At 44.0% G+C, this 19,631-nt stretch overlaps 1 protein-coding gene across 12 annotated transcripts in view; it reads right to left on the bottom strand.

Moving 5' to 3' along the window:
• ZBTB20 (zinc finger and BTB domain containing 20) overlaps nucleotides 1-19,631 on the bottom strand; it is an 813,196-nt gene that overhangs the window by 64,261 nt on the left and 729,304 nt on the right. For 8 of the 12 annotated variants that reach the window (XM_046003199.1, XM_046003196.1, XM_046003198.1 and 5 more), the window contains 2 exons: nucleotides 1,304-1,467; nucleotides 746-933 (listed from right to left, as the gene is read on the bottom strand). In XM_046003199.1, the coding sequence (XP_045859155.1) occupies nucleotides 746-933; nucleotides 1,304-1,314 (199 nt within the window). In that variant the 5' untranslated portion in view covers nucleotides 1,315-1,467. Of the gene's footprint in view, nucleotides 1-745; nucleotides 934-1,303; nucleotides 1,468-9,676; nucleotides 9,778-19,631 lie in introns of all 12 variants that reach the window. The other 4 variants (XM_046003203.1, XM_046003204.1, XM_046003206.1 and 1 more) reach the window with 1 other exon arrangement.

Below are 19,631 nucleotides of genomic sequence, written 5' to 3'. Positions count from 1 at the left end.
TTCTTAAAATAGAATTTGAAGAAGTGACTCCCAGATTAGTGGGAAGACAGCAAAAATAAACAGCAATGGAGTGATTTCAATGGCGACGATCTCATTAAGCTGCCCATTTCCAAATTTAGCCCGTAGGCAGTTTTTTTAATTAAAAAATATTTTTAACCTGAATTCTTATTGGCTACGTGAAGTCTGGGTGGATTCTGAATTCTTGGAAGCCATTCTCTTTTCTTCTGTAAATTTATGCTATCCTTTAACCACTTCAAAATAAATTAAAAACTGGAAGGACGGAAATTCAGCCAAGCCAAATGAGACTCCAATAATTAATGCAAAGCTGACTTGTATTATGTAATTTCAAAATGGATGTTTCCTGTGTCTACTGGCTTTTCGAGGTCCATATTTGGTGGTTCAGTTTAGTCATGGTGGAAGTGCTGTTATTCAGATCGCGGGGACAAAAGAATAATTAGAAAACAATAACCAACTTTTTTTTTTTGAGTGAATGTTATGAAAGAAAATGTGGTTCATGTAATGAATCAGCCTTTTGAGGCCAAGTGGCTGGACACCTGGTTTTAAAACACACTCTGGCTTTGAAAACAGCGATGTTGGCTGAATCAAGATGGAGGCAAGTTCCCTTCGGCTACTCTACAAGACCACACGGAAATGGCTCATTCGGATCGCAAAGAAAAGCCAGAACCCAGGGAAGAAGCACGCTCCCAGCGCCACGAAGACACCATCACCTTACTGGTGTACTCACAATCAGATGACCCGGTGTGAGCGTGAGAGTTTGTCAGTGAATGTGTTGAGTGGATGAGGGCTGGGTCTGGAGACAAAACAGCTTCAAAGTTCAGGCAGGGAAGGCCCGGCTTGGCGCTGGATCCACCCGGCTGAGTAATCTCATTCTCCTCAGATGCCTTCTGGTTTTCAGCTGTCTTGGGTTTCTTCCTGAAAATAAACAAAGGGCCCTTTGAAGGAACTGACTGCATATTTGGGAAAAGGCATTTTTAGAATCTGTTAAAGATAACTTGATTTTTTTTTTCTGAGGGGGGATGGGAGGGAGTCCAGTATGTCCCTTGTTTTAAAACAAGCTGATTCTTGTTTTTTTCCCTCCAGTAATGGCCTAACTGGGAACACATGAAAGCATATGGGCCAAGCAAACAGCACCACATTTGGACTCTGTTGGCTGCATAAAAAGACCCTGTCCCAGAACTTTAGACAGATTGAGCTACGTATGGCTGACATTATCCAAGAAAGCATCCTTTTTTCCCCCTTAAGAGTTTTAACATGGTCTGGAAAAATACTAGTGGAGGTTTACCGTTCTAGCATTTGTCAGGAAGCTTAGAGACAGGACCCGTGGAGTAATGGGAGGAGCACTGGACTGGGAGTCAGGAGACTTGAGCTATGGTACTAGCTGTGCCTCTAACTTGCTGTGTGGCCTTGGGCACCTCACTTCACCTCTCTGGGCTTCAGTTTCCTCATCTGTAAAATAAAGGGCTTGGATTAGAAGGCCTTAAAGGTTCCTTCCAGCTTGAAGCTTCTATTCATGGAACACATTATGAAACATTCAACTTGCTTGCTGTTGTTACTTTTTTTTTTATCTTACTTTAGATGACCACATATCTTCCAATCACAATCTAAGTTTGCAGGCTGTATAGATGAGAGAGTAGTGATGGAGGTTTTTGTTAAAGTAGCAAATGAAAAGTGAAAAGATGAGCTTAGCTTCTAGCAGGTAAAGCAGTTAAGGTATCACACGGAGATCCTCTATTCCAAATCTTTACTCATCCAAAGCTGAAGATTCTCTTTGTTTGTTGATTTAGGACATGACTCTGGAGTATGGGAGTGTGACTGTGTGTTTTGGGTGGGAGGAAGAGACGGGTGAAGGGAACTAGAGAGTAATTATTGCCCACTGCTGCTTGGAATCCGGAATAGGAAACAGAAGAGCTCAGGTATGGGTCGGCTCTGGTGTCCTCCCTCTCTGGGATGATAAAACGGACATAAACACAGAACTACTTAGCTTACACTGCATGTACCCTAGGTCCTAGCCAAACTGGGTTTAGTCATCCCCTGAACATGCCCTCCAATTTCCTTGGCTCTGTGCCTCCTTCTATCATTATGTGGATGGTGACCAGAGAAATTATTTTATTTTTTGGTGGAAGACTATGCGTGCAACAGAATTTGTTGTAAGTAGCTTTGTTTCCATGTTTTCCTTGCTTCTATAAGCCTGGCAATGGACTTGTCATACAGAGTATTTTGTATCGGAATTTGTTGTACGGGATAGTTAAATCTGCCCTCGCAGAATATGGTGCTGTGATTAGCAGGCTGTGTTTGGTCCAACAGGTTGTGAAATCAAATCTGCTTTTTCAGAGGGCAGGAGGCAGAGATGGCATGGTAAAGATGAAGAGAGAGGGGGAAGACACATTCAGACACATTTTTCAGTATGGAGTGGGCCAATATAAGAGAAGCAACAAATTGCAATGCTTTACCAACTGTTTGTTGGTTGGGTGACTATGGAACTGACCCCCAAGTCTTGAGTGTCTACAGGGACAGGGTCAGGGATCTGTCTACAAGGCCCTGGATTATATACCAGACTAAAGTCTCCAAAGCTCAACTGCTTTTTATCCTTGGAAATCAGTGCCCCTCCTCAGGCCCCTCCCTATTTCCATCACTGTCGTCTATCACCAGCTTTGCCATCAGGGTGGAAACTGCAGGTGAGCAACAGCTTTCCCTGTCTTAAGCCCGATTCATCAAGTCCTGACAGTTCTGTTTCCTTTGTATTTTTTCACCTCCGTTTTTCCTTTCCATTTTCACCACTATTGCCTTAACAGTTTTATTTAGACTCTTGTTTATTTACTGACTCTCTATCCTCCTTGACCCCCTTGAGAAAACCAGGTTAGCCCAGTACCCCAAATGAGTTCTATATGTGCTCTAGCTAAGTGTTGGCCACACAGGACTCTCAAAGTTTGTGAAAATTCTCAGAATGTCTTGGGGTATCTACATCCTTGGCTCTCCATCTTTGTTCAAGTTAGTTCCCTTGCTTTGAATGTCCCTTTTACAACTCTGTGAAAATCATATTTACCCTTCTTGCTTATTAAAGGTTGTCTCCATCTTGTAACCATCTTGATTTACCCTTACCAGATAGAAGGTCTCTCTCTCTCTGAAATTGAACTCTGTTCCACCTTCCTCTGAAATTCCGCCCCCCCCCCAGAATTTACTTCTCCTTATTTTACCTGCTAACTTTTGTTTCAATGATAGTTATTTATGTGGTGATCCCTCTCATGAGACTGTAAATTCTCTGAGAGAAAATGCCTTGGTTATTTATTTTTTTTAAAGATTTTATTCATTTATTTGACAGAGATCACAAGTAGGCAGAGACGCAGGCAGAGAGAGAGAGAGACACGGGGAAGCAGGCTCCCTGCTGAGCAGAGAGCCCGATGCGGGGCTCGATCCCAGGACCCTGGGATCATGACCTGAGCGGAAGGCAGAGGCTTTAACCAACCGAGCCACCGAGGCGCCCCGCCTTGGTTATTTTTTAATTCCCTGTGTTAATCCTTTCTTTCCTTCCTCCTTCCCTGCCACCATTCATCTATTCACATATTTATCTTAAAACATCATGCATCCCTTGTGTGCCGGCATAGGTTAGGAAACGCAGCAAGCCTGGGTGCTTTCCTCCCAGAATTTGTTCTCTAGTGAGGACTGTTAAGCAGAGTGGCTTCGACAAAGCTGTCATTCAACATTCGTTTGTTGATGGAGTAAAGTGGGTTTGAAATAAAGGTGTATTTAGAGAATAGTCATCATCTAAATCCCAATTACGTTTTTCTATTCTTTTGTTTTGTTTTTATTTGAGAGAGAGAAAGAGCAAGAGCACAGAGGGAGAGGGAGAGGGAGACGCAGACTCCCTGCTGAGCAGGGAGCCCAATGCAGGACTGGATCCCAGGACTCTGGGATCACAACCTGAACTGAAGGCAGACGCTTAACCATCTGAGCTATCCAGGTGCCCCAAGAGTAGGAACATTTTGCTCAACAAAGCTGGCCTGTTCCTCATGAGTCTGTTAAATATCAGGATGAAGTACTAATGGTAGGTATCACTTAACAGAAAAACTATTTCTTTCTCTCTCTCTCTCTCTTTTTTTTTTTTTTCCATTTATTTCTGATGCTTATAGACAAGGCCTCAGCTAGTCTGGGATTTCTGTTTCAGGAAATTGAAAAAGCTCTCTTTCAGACATGAGTACATGACCAAACAACCAGCATTACTCTTTTAACACTGCAAAAATGGTACTGTTCTTTATATAAATTTGATCCTGTTTCCTACCCGGCATCTTACACCACACCCTCCTCCTGGTTGTCCCAAGGATCACCTGTGACAATACAGACGCACTGGAAGCCACCCCCACAAAATGAAAATATTGAAAATCAACCTTCCGGCTCACCCCCTTATTTGCTTATCCTGATACCACTGGGCTTTTCCCAACTGCACAGATGACACAGAGCCACTGACTGTCCTTAGAAGCAATCATTTCCCATCTCACCCTCTCCGATAGTTCTGTAAGACTCCTTTTTCCGGTGCCGAGAAACACAGAAACACAGCCCCAGTCTGTCTAGACGTGCACAGGTGCTGTTAAGCTGACCCCGTTTTTGCAGTTCCTAGTTTATTAAGGAGGAAAAAGCAAGGCCTGTAGTAATTAATTGAAAATACCTTCTTTGGTTGTGCAAAAAGAATTACATAAACAGGGCACATCTGAGGGCAAGTCTGTCCAAGCCTCTGTGGCTACGCATTATTCCCTGGAGCCTTTAGAGGGCAGCAGCACACAGGCTACTCCGGGCGGCAGGGCACAGAGGCAAACTCCCGACCAGACCAGAACCTTCCTCCCGGTCACCATGCCAAAGGTTGGTTTGCCAAGCTCTGGCCGCTCAGCCTCTTTTTTTTCTTTTCAGTTCTCATTCTCTCTCTCCCTCTCTCTGTCTCTCTCACCTCCCTCTCTCCCTCCCTCCATGTTAAAATTATACACTCAGATGAAGTCGCCCCTCAACCGGAAAATGAAAGCTCCAATGAAAAAGTTAGACAAGCCAACAACAACAAAGAAAGAAACCGGGAGAATGGGGAAAGGGGGCTGGTGAGGGGGAAGGATTTAAGAACAAGAAAAGGGCAGATGTTTCGTAAATATATGCAAAGCAAAACTGGGTGTACCCTGAACACTTCCACAGAGAAACAGACCAATCATTGTGCACTTCCTCCCGCCACACTGATGGAGCCCTGCATTCAAAAAAAAAAAAAAAAAAAGTGTGGCTCCAGGCACCTGCCTTTCAACGGTCAGTTCTGACATTCTCCCTGAATATCTCCCAATTGTCCGAAGAGAACAAAAACATTCTCATCTCCCCACTGCAAACATTTCTCTTATGAGAGAAAAAGGGCTGCTTCAAGAACTGGAAAGGCGTTTTAAGGTGACTGGTGGCTGGTTTTTAACTCTCATTGTGCTGGTCCTGGCAACAAGTTTTGGGCTGAAACATAGCAGTGAGTGAGGTTGTGGATGATATTGGCTCCTTCCTTCCTAGACATATTGCATGTGGAAAGAAATATGCATTGAAACATATTGATGAGATGGTAGGTATTAGGCATGTTAAATGCGTGGAAATTAACCAGATCGGTGGCATTTGATGTATATATTTCACACTTCTTTGCACATATTGCACACATACAGTGATGGCAGTGCTTTCTGCAACATATGGAAAATAAATATTTTATCTGTGTGAGCTCTTATCAGGCTCCTGGGGCTGTTGGGAGGAGAGTGCTCTCTTCTATCTCCCTCTCCTAATTTTCTCTCTTCACTGCCCCCCACCCCCGCCTCTCCTGCACATTAACATGCCTTCCACTTATCAGCCTGTTGGATAGGAAAGAATTAGTCAGAACCTCCTTTTGATAAATAATTACTCAGTCATTGAATCATGACAATCTAGATCCACGATGCCCTCCCCTCCAATTTTTTTTTTTTTTTTTGAATGGTAACCACTTTTTTATTCTCTTTCCCAACAAAGTATTGAAAAGGCTCAGGAGTATGTTTTGGGGGGAGGGGGAGCAGAGAGCAGAGGTGTAACAACCCTCCACCCCCCAATAGAACTCAACTCTACCATCAAGTGGCTGTGTGCCCTAGGCAGATTACTGTGCTTCTCTGGGCCTTAGTGGAAATGGGGTAATAATACCTACCCCCTTGGGTTGGTAGGTATATAAATGAGATAATTCATGTCAACCGACTGGCAGAGCCATGGCACAGAGTCAGTGCTCAATGATGGTAACTCTGAGAGAGCATCAGTTCCACAGTTTTTGTCAGCTCTAAGGAGTCACTTCCCCGACCTTAGTGATCTTTTTAAATGTCTAGACTTCAGCAGGGGGAAATGGACTGTCATTGTAGCACAGGCAGAATGAGTGTTAAGAATAAACAATCTCTTCTTCAACACTCTGATCTTACTGTATCACCCTCCTGACACAGTCTTTCTATTCACGTGTTTGTCATTGCTGGTGCTACCCCAAGAGCCCCTCTCGAACTTGAGGGTCAAGCAATATACACTTGGGCCACAGAAGCTCACCAAACCTGGGACTATGGTCTGTGTGTCAAAGCCAACCTTTGGCACTCTCACTTACCACGTTTTCCTCACAGTTTATCCTTTTACTATTTGGTCTAATGTTCTCAGATCAATTTAAGATGTTTTTGTAATTAAAACATTTTATTCTCTCAAATTTTTTAACCTTCTCAGCAAGGCAAACTTATAATGTGTTTCGGTGTTTTTCTCCCTTGCTGTATCTGTCAGGATCCTGGCAAGAAACAGCTGGCACGCTCCAAGGGTTTAGCTGGAGAGAGTTTAATGTAAGGACTTTATAGTGAGGTACAGAGGAGGTGGCCGGGTGCTCAAGGGAGACTGAAGCACCGGGGCTAGCAGCGGTGGAAAGCTGTGAAAGTCAGCTTCCAACTGTTACCTCCAAGGGGCAAGGAAGGAGTGGTGTTCTCTGAGTTGTCAGAATTACAGTTAGGAAGGGGCCTGGACAAATCAACAGCCTGCCCTCACTCTCCTCCTACTTGCACATCCTTCGCTGATGTTCCTCTAGGCCACATTCAAAGGGGAGCCAGAGTGGGAAAGAGCCTAGGAACGCAGTCCAGAGAGGCTGGCCTCCTGGGCCACATACCAGGGCAGAGAAGGGCTTCGGGGTTTTGTGTTTGTGTAGAGGGGAGACGAATCAGTGGACCTCTTCTTTCCCTTCTCCATTTCCTTCACTCTTCCCTCTCAATTTTACTTTCTGGAAAGAAAGACACGGCAAAATGGAGTGAAGTCAGTTCTCTTAGCATCTATGTACTTATTTTGTCTATTTGCCATTTATGGGGGAAGAAAGCTGAACATGGGCTCTGTGAGAGCAGGGATTTTTGTGTGTTTTGTTAGCTGCCACATCCCTAGTCCGCAGAACAGTGTCTGACACAGAGGAAATTGCCCAGTGAATTTCAGTTGTTCAAGTAAATATATTCACTTCTGCTATGCCAGACATTATATGCATATTATCTCATTTAATTACCACAACAATCCAGATTAAGTAGTCAGGGCTGCTGAGCATAGTTGTGTAAGTGATGTGGGAGCTGGTAGGTTTTAAAATCTAACATGTGTCCCCTCCCTTCCCATCCCTAAGCCTGGAGACTTGGTCCAGGGCACTGCCAATGAACAGGAAGGAAACATTTGTGTAATTAGTCCACATTTTTAGTTTATTCACCTTACTGGTTTTGTACTTAGCAAGTGTGGAAACTTTACTATTATTTCTTCTTTATATAGGAGAGAACTGAGTTTCTGAAAAGCAGAGCCTGCAACCTTTAGAGCCCTGTCTGTCCTTGGTAGGACCTGTGGAGCCTGAAAGCCGGGCCTGGGGTTGGGCACAGGTTAAATGCTTCCTAGGACTGAAACAGATGCTCAATGGTGCCTCGCCATGATTTTTAGGAAACTGTAGGTCCTGATTCCTGGGTCTGGATTTGAGTTCTCTGCAGGAAGGTAGGGGCAGTAAAGACTCGTTCCCTCTTCCAGAGGTTACAGACCCTGGGAACCACGGCTGTACCCTAGCTCAGCTGTGCTACTTGCCCCCAGCCTGGTTGCGCATAATGCAGAGAAACCCAGGAAACCATCCAGACATGGGAATGTCTAAGGCAATCCGTGCACTTCAACTTGAGGATGAATGATGGTGTCTACACAAGCAAGTTCCTTGCCTGGGTATGGAGAAACTATTTTTGATCTTCCATCGTGTCTTTAGTCCCCAGGCCCTTGAACCCAGTAGTACTGCAGATTACTCTGGTGGTCCCCATCTCCCCACAGCCACGGATTACAATCCAGGTGACTAAAAGCATTGAAGGGGAACAGCAATGCAAAACAAAACAAAAACTCCGGCTTTGTCCCTTTGGGTATGATTTATGCCCGAATAGCTAGACACAGAAAATACGAATGTGAAAATCCTACCCAAAAGCCTAACAGGGATGGTTCTCTCCCAGGGTTAGCATTTTCCAGTAACAGAGAGGTCTATAAAAACCACCCCATTGGGGCGCCTGGGTGGCTCAGTGGGTTAAAGCCTTTGCCTTCGGCTCAGGTCATGATCTCAGGGTCCTAGGATCGAGCCCCATGTCGGGCTCTCTGCTCTGCAAGGAGCCTGCTTCCTCCTCTCTCTCTGCCTGCCTCTCTTCCTACTTGTGATCTCTGTCTGTCAAATAAATAAATAAAATCTTTAAAAAAAAATGCTTCTATATCTAAAAAAAAAAAAAAAAAAAAAACACCCCATGACCCGCCTCATACCGTATATAGGAAAACTTGAGAATACAACTAGAACGAGGTTTTGTCTTAAAATGTATAATGAAGTTATTCTGCATGCATAGCCTCTAAATAATTTAACTTTCTGGCTTTTGCATAAAAGAAAAAAAAGCATCTCTTCATTTGTTACTTTCAGCAATGGTTAATGAATACTTGATATCAATCTCTCATAAGTATTGTCATGTAGACATCATGCCTCCTATTCCAACCTATTTGTGTACCTTGCCTTGTAAGGGCTGTACTTCTCTGACATAAATGCCCGGCACAGAGGGAACTCAATCACATGCACAGAGCCGTGCATCTGGAGGGCAGGGCGGAGCTGGAAGCAATGGGTGAGAGAAGCAGCCTGGAGTCCCCAGGGAAGCTTGGCCTCCTAAAGTAGCAAGGAGGCAACAGCATTGGCTCAGAGATGCAACTCAGACAACAGGCAGATGCCGAGGGGGAAAGCTTGGCCCCTGGACCTGGGCAGGATGGCATGAAATGACAAGTTGTGGTGAGATTCAATAGAGTGGCACAGAAGGTGACAAGGGGCCAAGAGAGTCGGGTGGGAGCCGCCACCACTTCTGGCGAGGGTGCAGATGACGAAGCAGAACAGCGCCGGGCCCCGTGAGATGGGCCCGGATCTGGCCCACGCGGCCATCTGGCGAGGAGGGCATGTTGCTGCTCAGGACGGAGCTGCCGGCTGGCAGCTGAGGACCACTGTGGGCACCTCAGCACTGAGCCTCGTGATCTCGCTGTGGTCAAGACACGAGGCCATCTAGAATTGCATCTGCATTTATAGTTGTGTGAGGTGTTTTTTGTTTTTTTTTTTTAAATTAAACTAAGTGAGTTAAGAAGCCTTTCATTGGAGGCATAATGTACTCACAGTAGTTTCCGAACAAATGGTGTCACTCTTCAGGTAAATCACTCCAAGGCTTGGGCCTAGTGCAGATGTTCATTGGGGCAGGGAATAGAGAGCGGCTGCATCTAGAGCAGACAAGGAAGAAAGATAAGGCCGTTACATGACAGGTGATGGTGGTCAGTCACGTTGAGGGAGACAGAACCGTGGGACCTGGGGGAAGAGTCCGGTCCCGCCCCTTTGCACCAGACAGCGGCCCGCCAGGGGAGGCCGAGGCAGAAGAGAGGATGTCACCCAGGCTCCCTTCTCAGCATGCCCAGCTGACGGCGGGGTGGTCTGAGACCTTCCACAGCACCCTGTCTGTGTGGACGACGGAGTAGATTTTGTGGTGGCAAGATGGAAGCCCAGGTGGAAGGTGGGGGTAAGGGGCACTATCCTTCAACCTTGTCACAGCCGACGCTTCTGCTGGTGTTCTCGACTCCGCTGGCGCTTCTCCTGCTCTTCTGCCCAGTTCTTACCTGCTCTGAAAGCACCACAGACCTGGCCACGTTCTGAGCTCCTGCCCCACCTCGGCCCCTCACTATAAAGCCTCCACCGTCTCCCCTGTCCTCTAACACATGGCGCTCAGCCTTAGGGGCTGTAGGACTGATCTCTGTCTGTCTCCAGCCTCGCACCCAGAGGTCCTTACCCAGACCTTGCCCTTTTGGCTACACTGAGCCCCCACACTGATGACCACATTAGTCCTGAAACTGTCCTCCCTCTCACTGGGACCCCCATCATCCTGACTTTCCTTCTACCAGTCGGCTCTCTCCTCTGCCTCCTTTCCTGGCTCATCTTCGTTCTCCCGTTCCATAAATGTAAATATTCCTCAAGATTCTCTTCTCAATCTTTGCCTACACCCACCCTGCATGACCTCAACAATTACTTCTCCATAGAGAACACCCACGTGGCTATCTTTAGTTCCTGCTTGTCTGCAGAGCTCCACATCCACAGTCTTAATAACCTCTGGTTATCGGTTCATTCACTTATTTGCTCATTCATTCATTCATTCATTCAGTGTTTGCATAGTATCTACCAGGCACCTGGAAAAGATGAATAAGAAAGGGCCTCTAACTCTGAGAAGGCACACCTCCATCAAATATCACACAGGCACTTCTAATTCAGAAAAGTTTAAGACAGAAATCTTTGTCTCTCCCTCAAAATATGTTCCCATTTCCTGCCGTCTTCCCCCAGTTATTTGGTCCTACAATGGAGGAGTCATTTTCAGTTCCTCCTTTTCTTTTGCTTCTCATATCCAATCAACTGCTAAGAGACTGGAGGCTGTGCTTCCTAAATCAACACCTCCTTTCTCTCCCAGCACCCATTTATCCTTTAGTCACCTGTGCCAGGACTTTTGTGAGAGCCTTCTAATGGCTTCAGTTCTTCCAGGTTCTTTTTTACCTTTGGCCCATCCTTCACACCAATACCACACTAATTTTTCTTAAGTACCACTCTAAACATATCATTCCTTTGCTCCTTGCCTACTGGACTACATGTTCTGTGGACTCTAATAATTGTTTGTATAATGCGCCCTGCCCCCTACAAGCTCCTAGGAAGCAGAGACAAGTTTTACTACCCTACAGTAGGCAATGCCTTGTGCAGAGATTTGCGCTTGGCTGATGTCTGCTGAACCACAGTTAAAAGGAATCAAGATTCTTGCTTAGAGTCATGGAAACTGAGACTGAATTGGAAAGACCTGAAAGCTCACTGCCTCTCATTTTTCAGACGAGATTAAGGGAACTGACTCACTCAAGGCCACATCCTTGCTCCTAGCCGAGCAGCAATAACTGATAGAAAAGGTCACAGATCTTTAAATATCTGTCAGGGCTTGCTCCGCACCAACAGGCCCAGCAGATCATCCACAGTCACCAGACCAGAGACAGTGAGGGGCTCACGGGGTGCACAGCCAGCAAAGATAGACTGGGTTCCAAAAGACAAAGACAAAGAACTTTGTTTCACTGATTCACTTCAGTAAACCGAAATAATAATTAACCTTTTATAGATAAATACTGTCAGAAAATGAGGGGGGGATTTAAAGAACAAGGAATCGAACCTTTCTAACACCATCAGCAGAAACAATATGAGAATATTGCAAATGCCACCGGGGTGACAAACTAAGGGTGAAAGCCGGGGCGAAGGAGTCTCTCACGCTTTAGAAAAGCAGTGGGTCCAGCTAAAGTTCTTGGTGAGAACATGCCACAGTAATTCTATGGTTAAATTCTGACCTTGTGGAAACTGAGGCCATTGGTGATACTGCTATGAGGCAACCCATAGCCGTGCGTCTTCTCCACCTAGCTCTGCATGGGATTGATCCTGTAAGTTTGTTTAAATTTTCACAGATTTTTCTTTCACCATATCACCAATTTATTTGTGGAAATGTCCAGACGAGCGCTCCCAAGTCTCCCAACTTTCTTCCCTTCTTTTTCTCTCAGGATATTAGTACTCATTGTTTAATCTCCTTCCTAGCCTCACCCTCAAACAGAATCCTTTCCTCTCACCCAAAGATGAGCCACGCCCCGCCACCCCGCCCCAGAAAACATGGGGATAATGGCAACTTTTCTAGGGAATCTCTGTAGTGTTTACTTGGCCAGAAAAGCTCAGCTCTTACGTGTTAGCCTCCAGTGCTGTAAGACTTCATCTGCCTCTCCCAGGCGAGTACTTCCTTATTGTTACTCAGCAGAGGAAAAGCTTGGTACTATCAATCAGATTCTTTCTGGCCAGTGTGGGGAGCCATGCTATGCACTGAGACATCCATTCAGTGGGGCCACCCATAGCAAATGGGGCTCAAGAGCTCTCTATAGTTCTTACTACACCGTCTTATGGCTGGACAGGTTATCGACACCTCAGCAGACACGGCTTCCTTCTCTTTTCTCCCCCTGGCAACTCCATTAAAATGATAAAGGGTATCGCTGACCGATATGTCTAGTACCTTGCAATGAAAAATCACCTGGAAGCATACAAATCCATTGTGTAATTAGAGAAGTGTACATTTTGAATATGCCTAACATTTGGTTTAAATTGCGCATTTTATAATTAAATGGAGACATAATCTTTCTGCCCTTTAATCAAACTCCTTCCCAGCCCCACATCCCACTGCTGTAATCTGCCTTTCATTTTTTGGCAAACGGTCACCTCTCCCCATCTCCTTACTTCCCCGCCCGCCTCAGCACACACCTAGGGGTCTATTAATCAGAACTACTGCCTAGTGTGTCATGTTTTATTGCTTAAAGGGTGTGTATGCTCTAAAAAAGACTCCATGAAAATGACTTCATGAGGCTTCGTATTTATTCTATTGCAATGACTTCCATACCCAATGTACACAGTTTTTAAGTGAAAAGATAATTCTGAGAGGCTGCTGGGGCTACACATTCTTCCCAGAGTCTGGAAAGCCAGCTGTTCTCTCTGCCTCTTACATCATCATGTAATAAAGAATCTGCTCTTGGATCCCAGCTGGCAACACTCTTGATGGTGTCAGAGGCAGAGGAGACAGTGGGTCACTTCCAATCCAGTCTGTTTTAATGTTGACGTCTCTGCAGCTCTCTCTTGGAAGCCCTCAGGGAGCAGAGCTGTTATGTAACACACTGCCACACATCACTGCAAGGAATTTTCTGTGGAGGTCTCATTTCAGTGTGGCTCTTTCCATTCTTCGGAAATCGCACCAAATTTTTTAAAGCTTACGGAAAAGGTAATATTAACCACAATACTACCATTTGTTAGATAGCTGCATTTTGTTGGGGACTCCACAGGGGAATTTTTGTATGAGAATGTAAATACATTCTCACTGAAACCTCATAGCAATGTCGTGCTGGTGCTAGAGGCATTGGCGGGCCCATTTTACAGATGAGGAAAAGTAAGACTAAGAGAGCTCAAGAATCCATCATGAGGACAGAATTCGAGGTCAGATCTGAGCCAGATCTCTCTGACTTTAAGTCTGGGAGGGGATTGGTTTTGTTTTTTGTTTTTTTTTTTTCTTACTATACAACAACTGCTCCAACACAGCATGACACATTTCTAGTTCCCACTGTGACCTCAGCACAAGAAAGAGGCTTATGCTATTTCCATGATGATTCAGACTGTGAGTACAGACCACAGGTGAAGGAACTCTTTCAGAATCAGTAAGTAGAGCTCCTTCCTAACTCTTTTCTATTTGAAGATGAAACATCTTTTATCAGTCTTCTCAGGCTCTAACGAACAAATGAATCATGCAGGATTTCTGATTCAGCATGTCTGGGATGGAGTCTGTGATTCTGCATTGCTAGAAAACTCCCAGGTGATACTGATGACACTGGTCTGGGTACCACAGGTCTTATGTCTGACACTTGCCTTCCTACTGTTTTCGAAGGAGAACTGAAGCTGAATAACTTGGCTAACAGCTCACATGGCACGACTGGCTTCTGATTCTGGGCCAGTTTGTCAGGTCATCAGGCATTAGACAGAATTCAAGGAGTTTCTGGCATAGAGCACAATGTGAAGAAAAAAAATTGTTCCTAGATCCCCCAGGGCTCTTGTACCCCTCATTGGAAATTAAAATGATAATGTCTCTAACATGTAAAGTTCCTATTTTTTATATTATTGTTATTTTTAACAATAATTATCTGGTAATAATTCAAATAACACCTTTCCTCTGAGAGATTCAATGAGCTTTCCTAACCTTAATTGTCTAACAGCAATTCCCAGGCGTAGATAAAGCTGTCTCAAAGATCACAGTAAATTTAAAATTGTTCCACTTCCCTCCTTTCTTTGCCCCAAATGTAGTGATGAATTAGTGGCAAAGGTTTACTAACTGGCAGACCCACTGTCTCACAATTCGAGGCATCGGAAATTTTGTAAAGGCAGGGAAAATCTAAGACGTAATCAGCAGAGAGGTGGGGGAAGGGCACAAAATACTGGTGAGAGGAAAAAGAGTTAAGCGGATTAAGGAGATGAAAAGAGAAAGTGAACTGACAGAACTAGCTGGACGACCTTGGATGAGTCATTTAACCTCTTGGTGACTCAGCTTTTCCATCTGTAAGAAAATGTGGATTTTATGATTTTTGAGGGCCCTTAAAGCTCTAACAGTCCCTGGAGAAGAAAGATGTGGGAATTAAGTGGCTCATCAACCTGTTAAACCATTACACCTGTAAAGAAATCTATTTGACTTTTAATTTTTTAACTAATTACCTGAAATGCATTCCCAAGTCTATATCACTAACCCCGCCTCCCTGCAAAGTGGTGAGAAAAACCATTTAATGAAGAAGGCACCAAAGGCATTATGGCCAGATAAACTTATCATCAACCCCATCTTCAGCTTTCCAATGCTGTAAGAAATGTTTAACTTTAAAATATTTGAACTTCTTAAAAAAACCACATTTTAGTTCTTTAATTAGCCACTAGTTAATACCCATGTCCAGAAGAAATACCTCTGATGACTTAAAGACCCCTGGGATGGCCCTGCCAGTAGAAGGTCCTGCTGTTTGTCACATTAAATCTATGTTAATTTCCTCCATAGAGACCTCTTGATTTCTCTTTGACAACTCACAAACTCCGTTAATAACACTTGTATGTCCCAGGAGACTTAGAGCTATCAGGTACAGTTGATTCTTGTTTTTAAAATACGAGATCTTTGGGATCAGGTGAAAGAGATCTATCTCAATACACTCATACATGCCATCCATATAAGATGCATACGGAGACACACACATACTAATGGTAATAATTTCTCTGGCTTTAATGAATAACTGGTGATGGGAACTCCTTCTCGATGTCACTTGACACTGGAATCTTCCCGATCAGAAAGCCTGCCACAGGTCCTGGGTACAAGGTCATTTTAAACTACATAATGAGGATTCCAACTTGATTTATGGTGCAGCACGCAATTTGTGTTATATCGGAGTTATCCATACCTTGCTTCTTGCACTGATTACGTTTTCTGGACTACTAATTATGGTTGTGGCTAAATGGAGAAACAGATACCAAGAATCATCAAAATGACATTATCCTGGAGCACACACTGTCACTGTCTCCAAGGTGGACAATCACTCCCCTTTTCCTGTTTCTGTCACTTCCACAGGACCATTAACCAAATGCTGACTGTGTGGTAGGTATTGTGCTTAGCACTTTCCATACATTAACCTTCTTTCTTTCTTTTTACTTATTTATTTGAGACAGACAGAGATAGCGACAGAGACATTGAGAGAGAGCACAAGTGAGGAGAGGGAGAAGCAGGCTCCCCGCTGAGCAAGAAGCCCTGAGATCATGACTTTAGCCCAAGGTAGAGGCATAACTGACTGAGCCAACCAGGTGCCTTGTTTAACTTTATTTCTTATAATTGCTCTTTTTAAGGGTAGGAATTCTATTCTGATTTTATAGATGAGGAAACTGACGTTTAGGAAAGTAAAACTATTTGCCATAGATCATAAAGCCAGAGGATAGCAAAGCAGGGCTTTATGGGCAGGTTTCAACCACAGTGCTCTATGTTTTAATCTATAGTGAGCTTGTGCTCTCCTGACTGCATCCTAGTCCTGAGGTCCTTGTCAGAGATTCATACTAGACTCTCCAGCACAGTCCTCTGCTGTCTTCTTGAACCTCTTTTTAACTTTCTCCCAAACCTTCTACATTTGATTTGTTTTCCCTCTCTATTTCAATCGATGCTTCAATACAAAACTCATTACCATTTTCTCCATAGATCTTTACGACCATCTTCTCCAGCTACTTTGTAGACCTCCTCTTCTTTCCCATGTACTCTTTCCACTTCACATTTGACATCAAGTATTCCGATCCCAGCTTGAGAACTCCTCTTTCTCAATGCCTAAGGAATCTCCTCTTTTCTCCTGGCCCGTTAGTCGACTCCTGCTGGCTTCACTGGATGTTTTTGTCCAGCCTGACCTTACTCCATGATCAGCCATCTCAACACTGCTCTCAGTAACCCTCCAGATTTCCTTGTTCCCTGACCTTCTGTATACAGGGTCTTTTCTTATATTCCTCAACCATGAATGCATATCACCACATCATTCTCTCCTACTCTCAGTACAAAACCTAACACACGCATGCCATCTGGACCCTCACTCCTGCTCAGGCTTGCTTCTAAGTACAAGCCTACAGTAGTTTTTTCTTAGTATGTCCTACTTTACCAAGTCTGTTCTCCATTCTCTTCTTCAGTTGATGATCTTGGCTCCTCCACTGGTAAGATGGTCTAGACCATCCAGTGTGGTAAGCTTATTGGCTTTCATCTCCTTGTCCAATTATCTCTGAGTTTTCATCATTTTGTTTGCTCAGAATGTATCTATACCTCTTTCCACATTCTCTTCCTAACTTGGAGGTTATCCTCTTTACTTCTGATCTTTCTCCTTCCCTTTGGTTTCGTCAATGATATCTTCTTCTCTGTAGCTGATGACATATCCATTCAAAATAGTACCAGATTAATCATCACAATATAGTGTTTTGCCCCACCTTCAACCTGGCCCTTCAAAATATTTTCAGGTGGTATATCTCGAAATGAGTTTTACAGAACACTAGAACTTCAAGATGCACCTCAAAGAAAGTTCCTTGTTTGAAGAAATATAGGAAACACTGCATGCAATATGTTTCTCTTGCAAACTTATAATGCACATGAGGATATTAAAGGTGCTGAAGACCCCAGCACTTTCTAAACTTACTGGATTACAGACCACCCCTTAGCCCTTCTTAATGGAACACTTATCAACCTCAGAATATACTTAGGGAAAGATGCTTTAATGGATTTCCCTGGTTCCAAATACTTAAGCCCAGGTATGTAAATTTGCTGAATCTATATCAAATAAGCCCTCTCAGATTTCCTTTCTGTCATATTCCATTGGTCTGACCCAGTTAACTTACAGGGTATTGGAAAGACTGAGCACATTTGTATTTCTGGGCCCCGGACCATGGCATTTTGGCTATTTAGAGTGCCTTTATCACCTTTTCCTCATCGAGACCTTTCTCTCCCTCAAGACCCATACAAAATGATGTTTTCCTTATGAAAGTTTTCCTTGTGAAAATCATCTCGGCCCATATTGAGCTCTGCCACACACTGAGCACTAAAATAAATGGATGGAGTTTAACACCTGTTTTCTATGTCATTGGGGAGACTGTCTGTTCTGTACGGCGTGGGTCTTGTTCTACATGTTACAGAAACTACAGAATCTATAGTCCCCGGGGCACTCTACGGGGTTATAACCATATTAAAGGCTACCACAGATAGGTATGGATAACAGTGGGGGACAACAGATCAGAATTTGATTTCTGTAGTGATTGGGATAGTTGACCAGGCTGAAGACCCAGGTGGAATGTGTCATCACCTTGTTGGGGAGAAACCACCTACCATCACCATCATCACCTCTTCAAAGGATAACACCCATGCTTGGAGGAGATGAAGACTAGATCTAGATAAGCAAGGGCAGCTCTGTCCTTAGGTGAAAAGAGGAATTTGCGTTAGTTGACATCCAATGCAGAGAAGGGTAAAATCATCTAGGAACACCAAAGGACCCATGAAAGGGACCACAGGAAGGCCTCTCTACCAAAGATGAGATTACCACTCACGATCATTAAACCATGGTAACCTGATGAAAAAGAAAATGTTGTTCTCCAACACAGGGAAGTCAGGTGCAGTCTTCTTCTTTTTCTTTCTTTTTTTTTTTTTTAAAGACTTTATTTATTAGAGAGAGAGTAAGGGCGCACATAAGAGACAGTGAGAGAGAGAGAGCTAGAGAGAGAGAGAGCAAGGGCAGGGGCAGAGGGAGAAGCAGACTCCTCGCTGAGCAGGGAGCCCGATACAGGGCACGATTCCAGGACTCCAGAATCATGACCTGAGCTGAAGGCAGAGGCTTAACCAACTGAGCCACCCAGGCACCCAAGTCAGGAGCAGTCTTGTGCGAGGATCCGCTTACAATGTGCCTGGTGTAGAGTACGTAGCGACCATGTGCAGAATGTCACAGAACTGAATGTGCTCCTCCTTCCACACATATTCGAGCTCTCCTGCTTTGGGTTAATGTGGAGACCCACTGGTGGAATCTGGGCAGTTGTCTACCAGCAGCACAAGACGCAATTCTCCCCAAAACAATGCATCCCGTCTTTTCCATAAGCTTTTTTCAGTGCCACAACACATAAGAGCACATAGCAACTGTCCCTCTCAGGCAAGTGTGCCATAACCAGATAGTAAAGGGTTTTGAGTTTTTCAGATTAGATGTTATCTGAAGTTGCGTCTGTGAACTTCTATGAACTAGTGAGTTCATAGTGAGCCTAGGACTAAAAATTTGGTGCCTAGTCAGGGAGTGAGAGAAGGCAGTATGGGGTTTCTTCCTTAAAACTGCAGCAACAAATGATTTTCATGTTTTCGCAAAAGAGAAAAATGCGTTTAATTGAAGTCCAGTCTGTGGACGTCACTGGATTAAAAAGTGTTATACAAACAAAGATTTAGTTAAAAGCTATTTATAAATGAGAATGTTTACTTATATTTACTTTAGAATAGGTAGAGACTGTATCATATAATGTGTGAAAATAGTAGGATAATGGTAAAAATTCTGTAATAGAAAATTCTGGAGTGCCTGGGTGGCTCAGTTGGTTAAGCAACTGCCTTTGGCCCAGGTCATGATCCTAGAGTCCCGGGACCGAGGCCCGAATTGGCCTCCCAGCTCCACAGGGAGTCTGCTTCTCCCTCTGATATTCTCCTCTCTCATGCTCTCTCCCACTGTCTCTCTCTCTCAAATAAATAAATAAAAATCTTTTTTTTTTTAAAGAAAATTCTGTGTTGGTCCTTAGTTAAAATTCCAAAGGAGGTATTAGAGTATTTATTAGCAGTAGTAATCAATAAAGAAATATTTTTAAAGCTGGAATTTTTATTGTGGGAGTTTACTGGGTCAGTGAAGCTAAATGGTTCTGATATTTTCTGCCATGCTCCTGTTTAGAGTTGTGTTTCTGGACAATTTACACATCTGAGATGAAAATGAGT

This window comes from Meles meles, chromosome 4 (assembly GCF_922984935.1).
Source record: "Meles meles chromosome 4, mMelMel3.1 paternal haplotype, whole genome shotgun sequence".
NCBI classification, from domain to species: Eukaryota; Metazoa; Chordata; class Mammalia; order Carnivora; family Mustelidae; genus Meles; species Meles meles.
The sequence above is the reverse complement of the archived record's forward strand: the minus strand, read 5'-3'. Positions and strand labels throughout refer to the sequence as shown.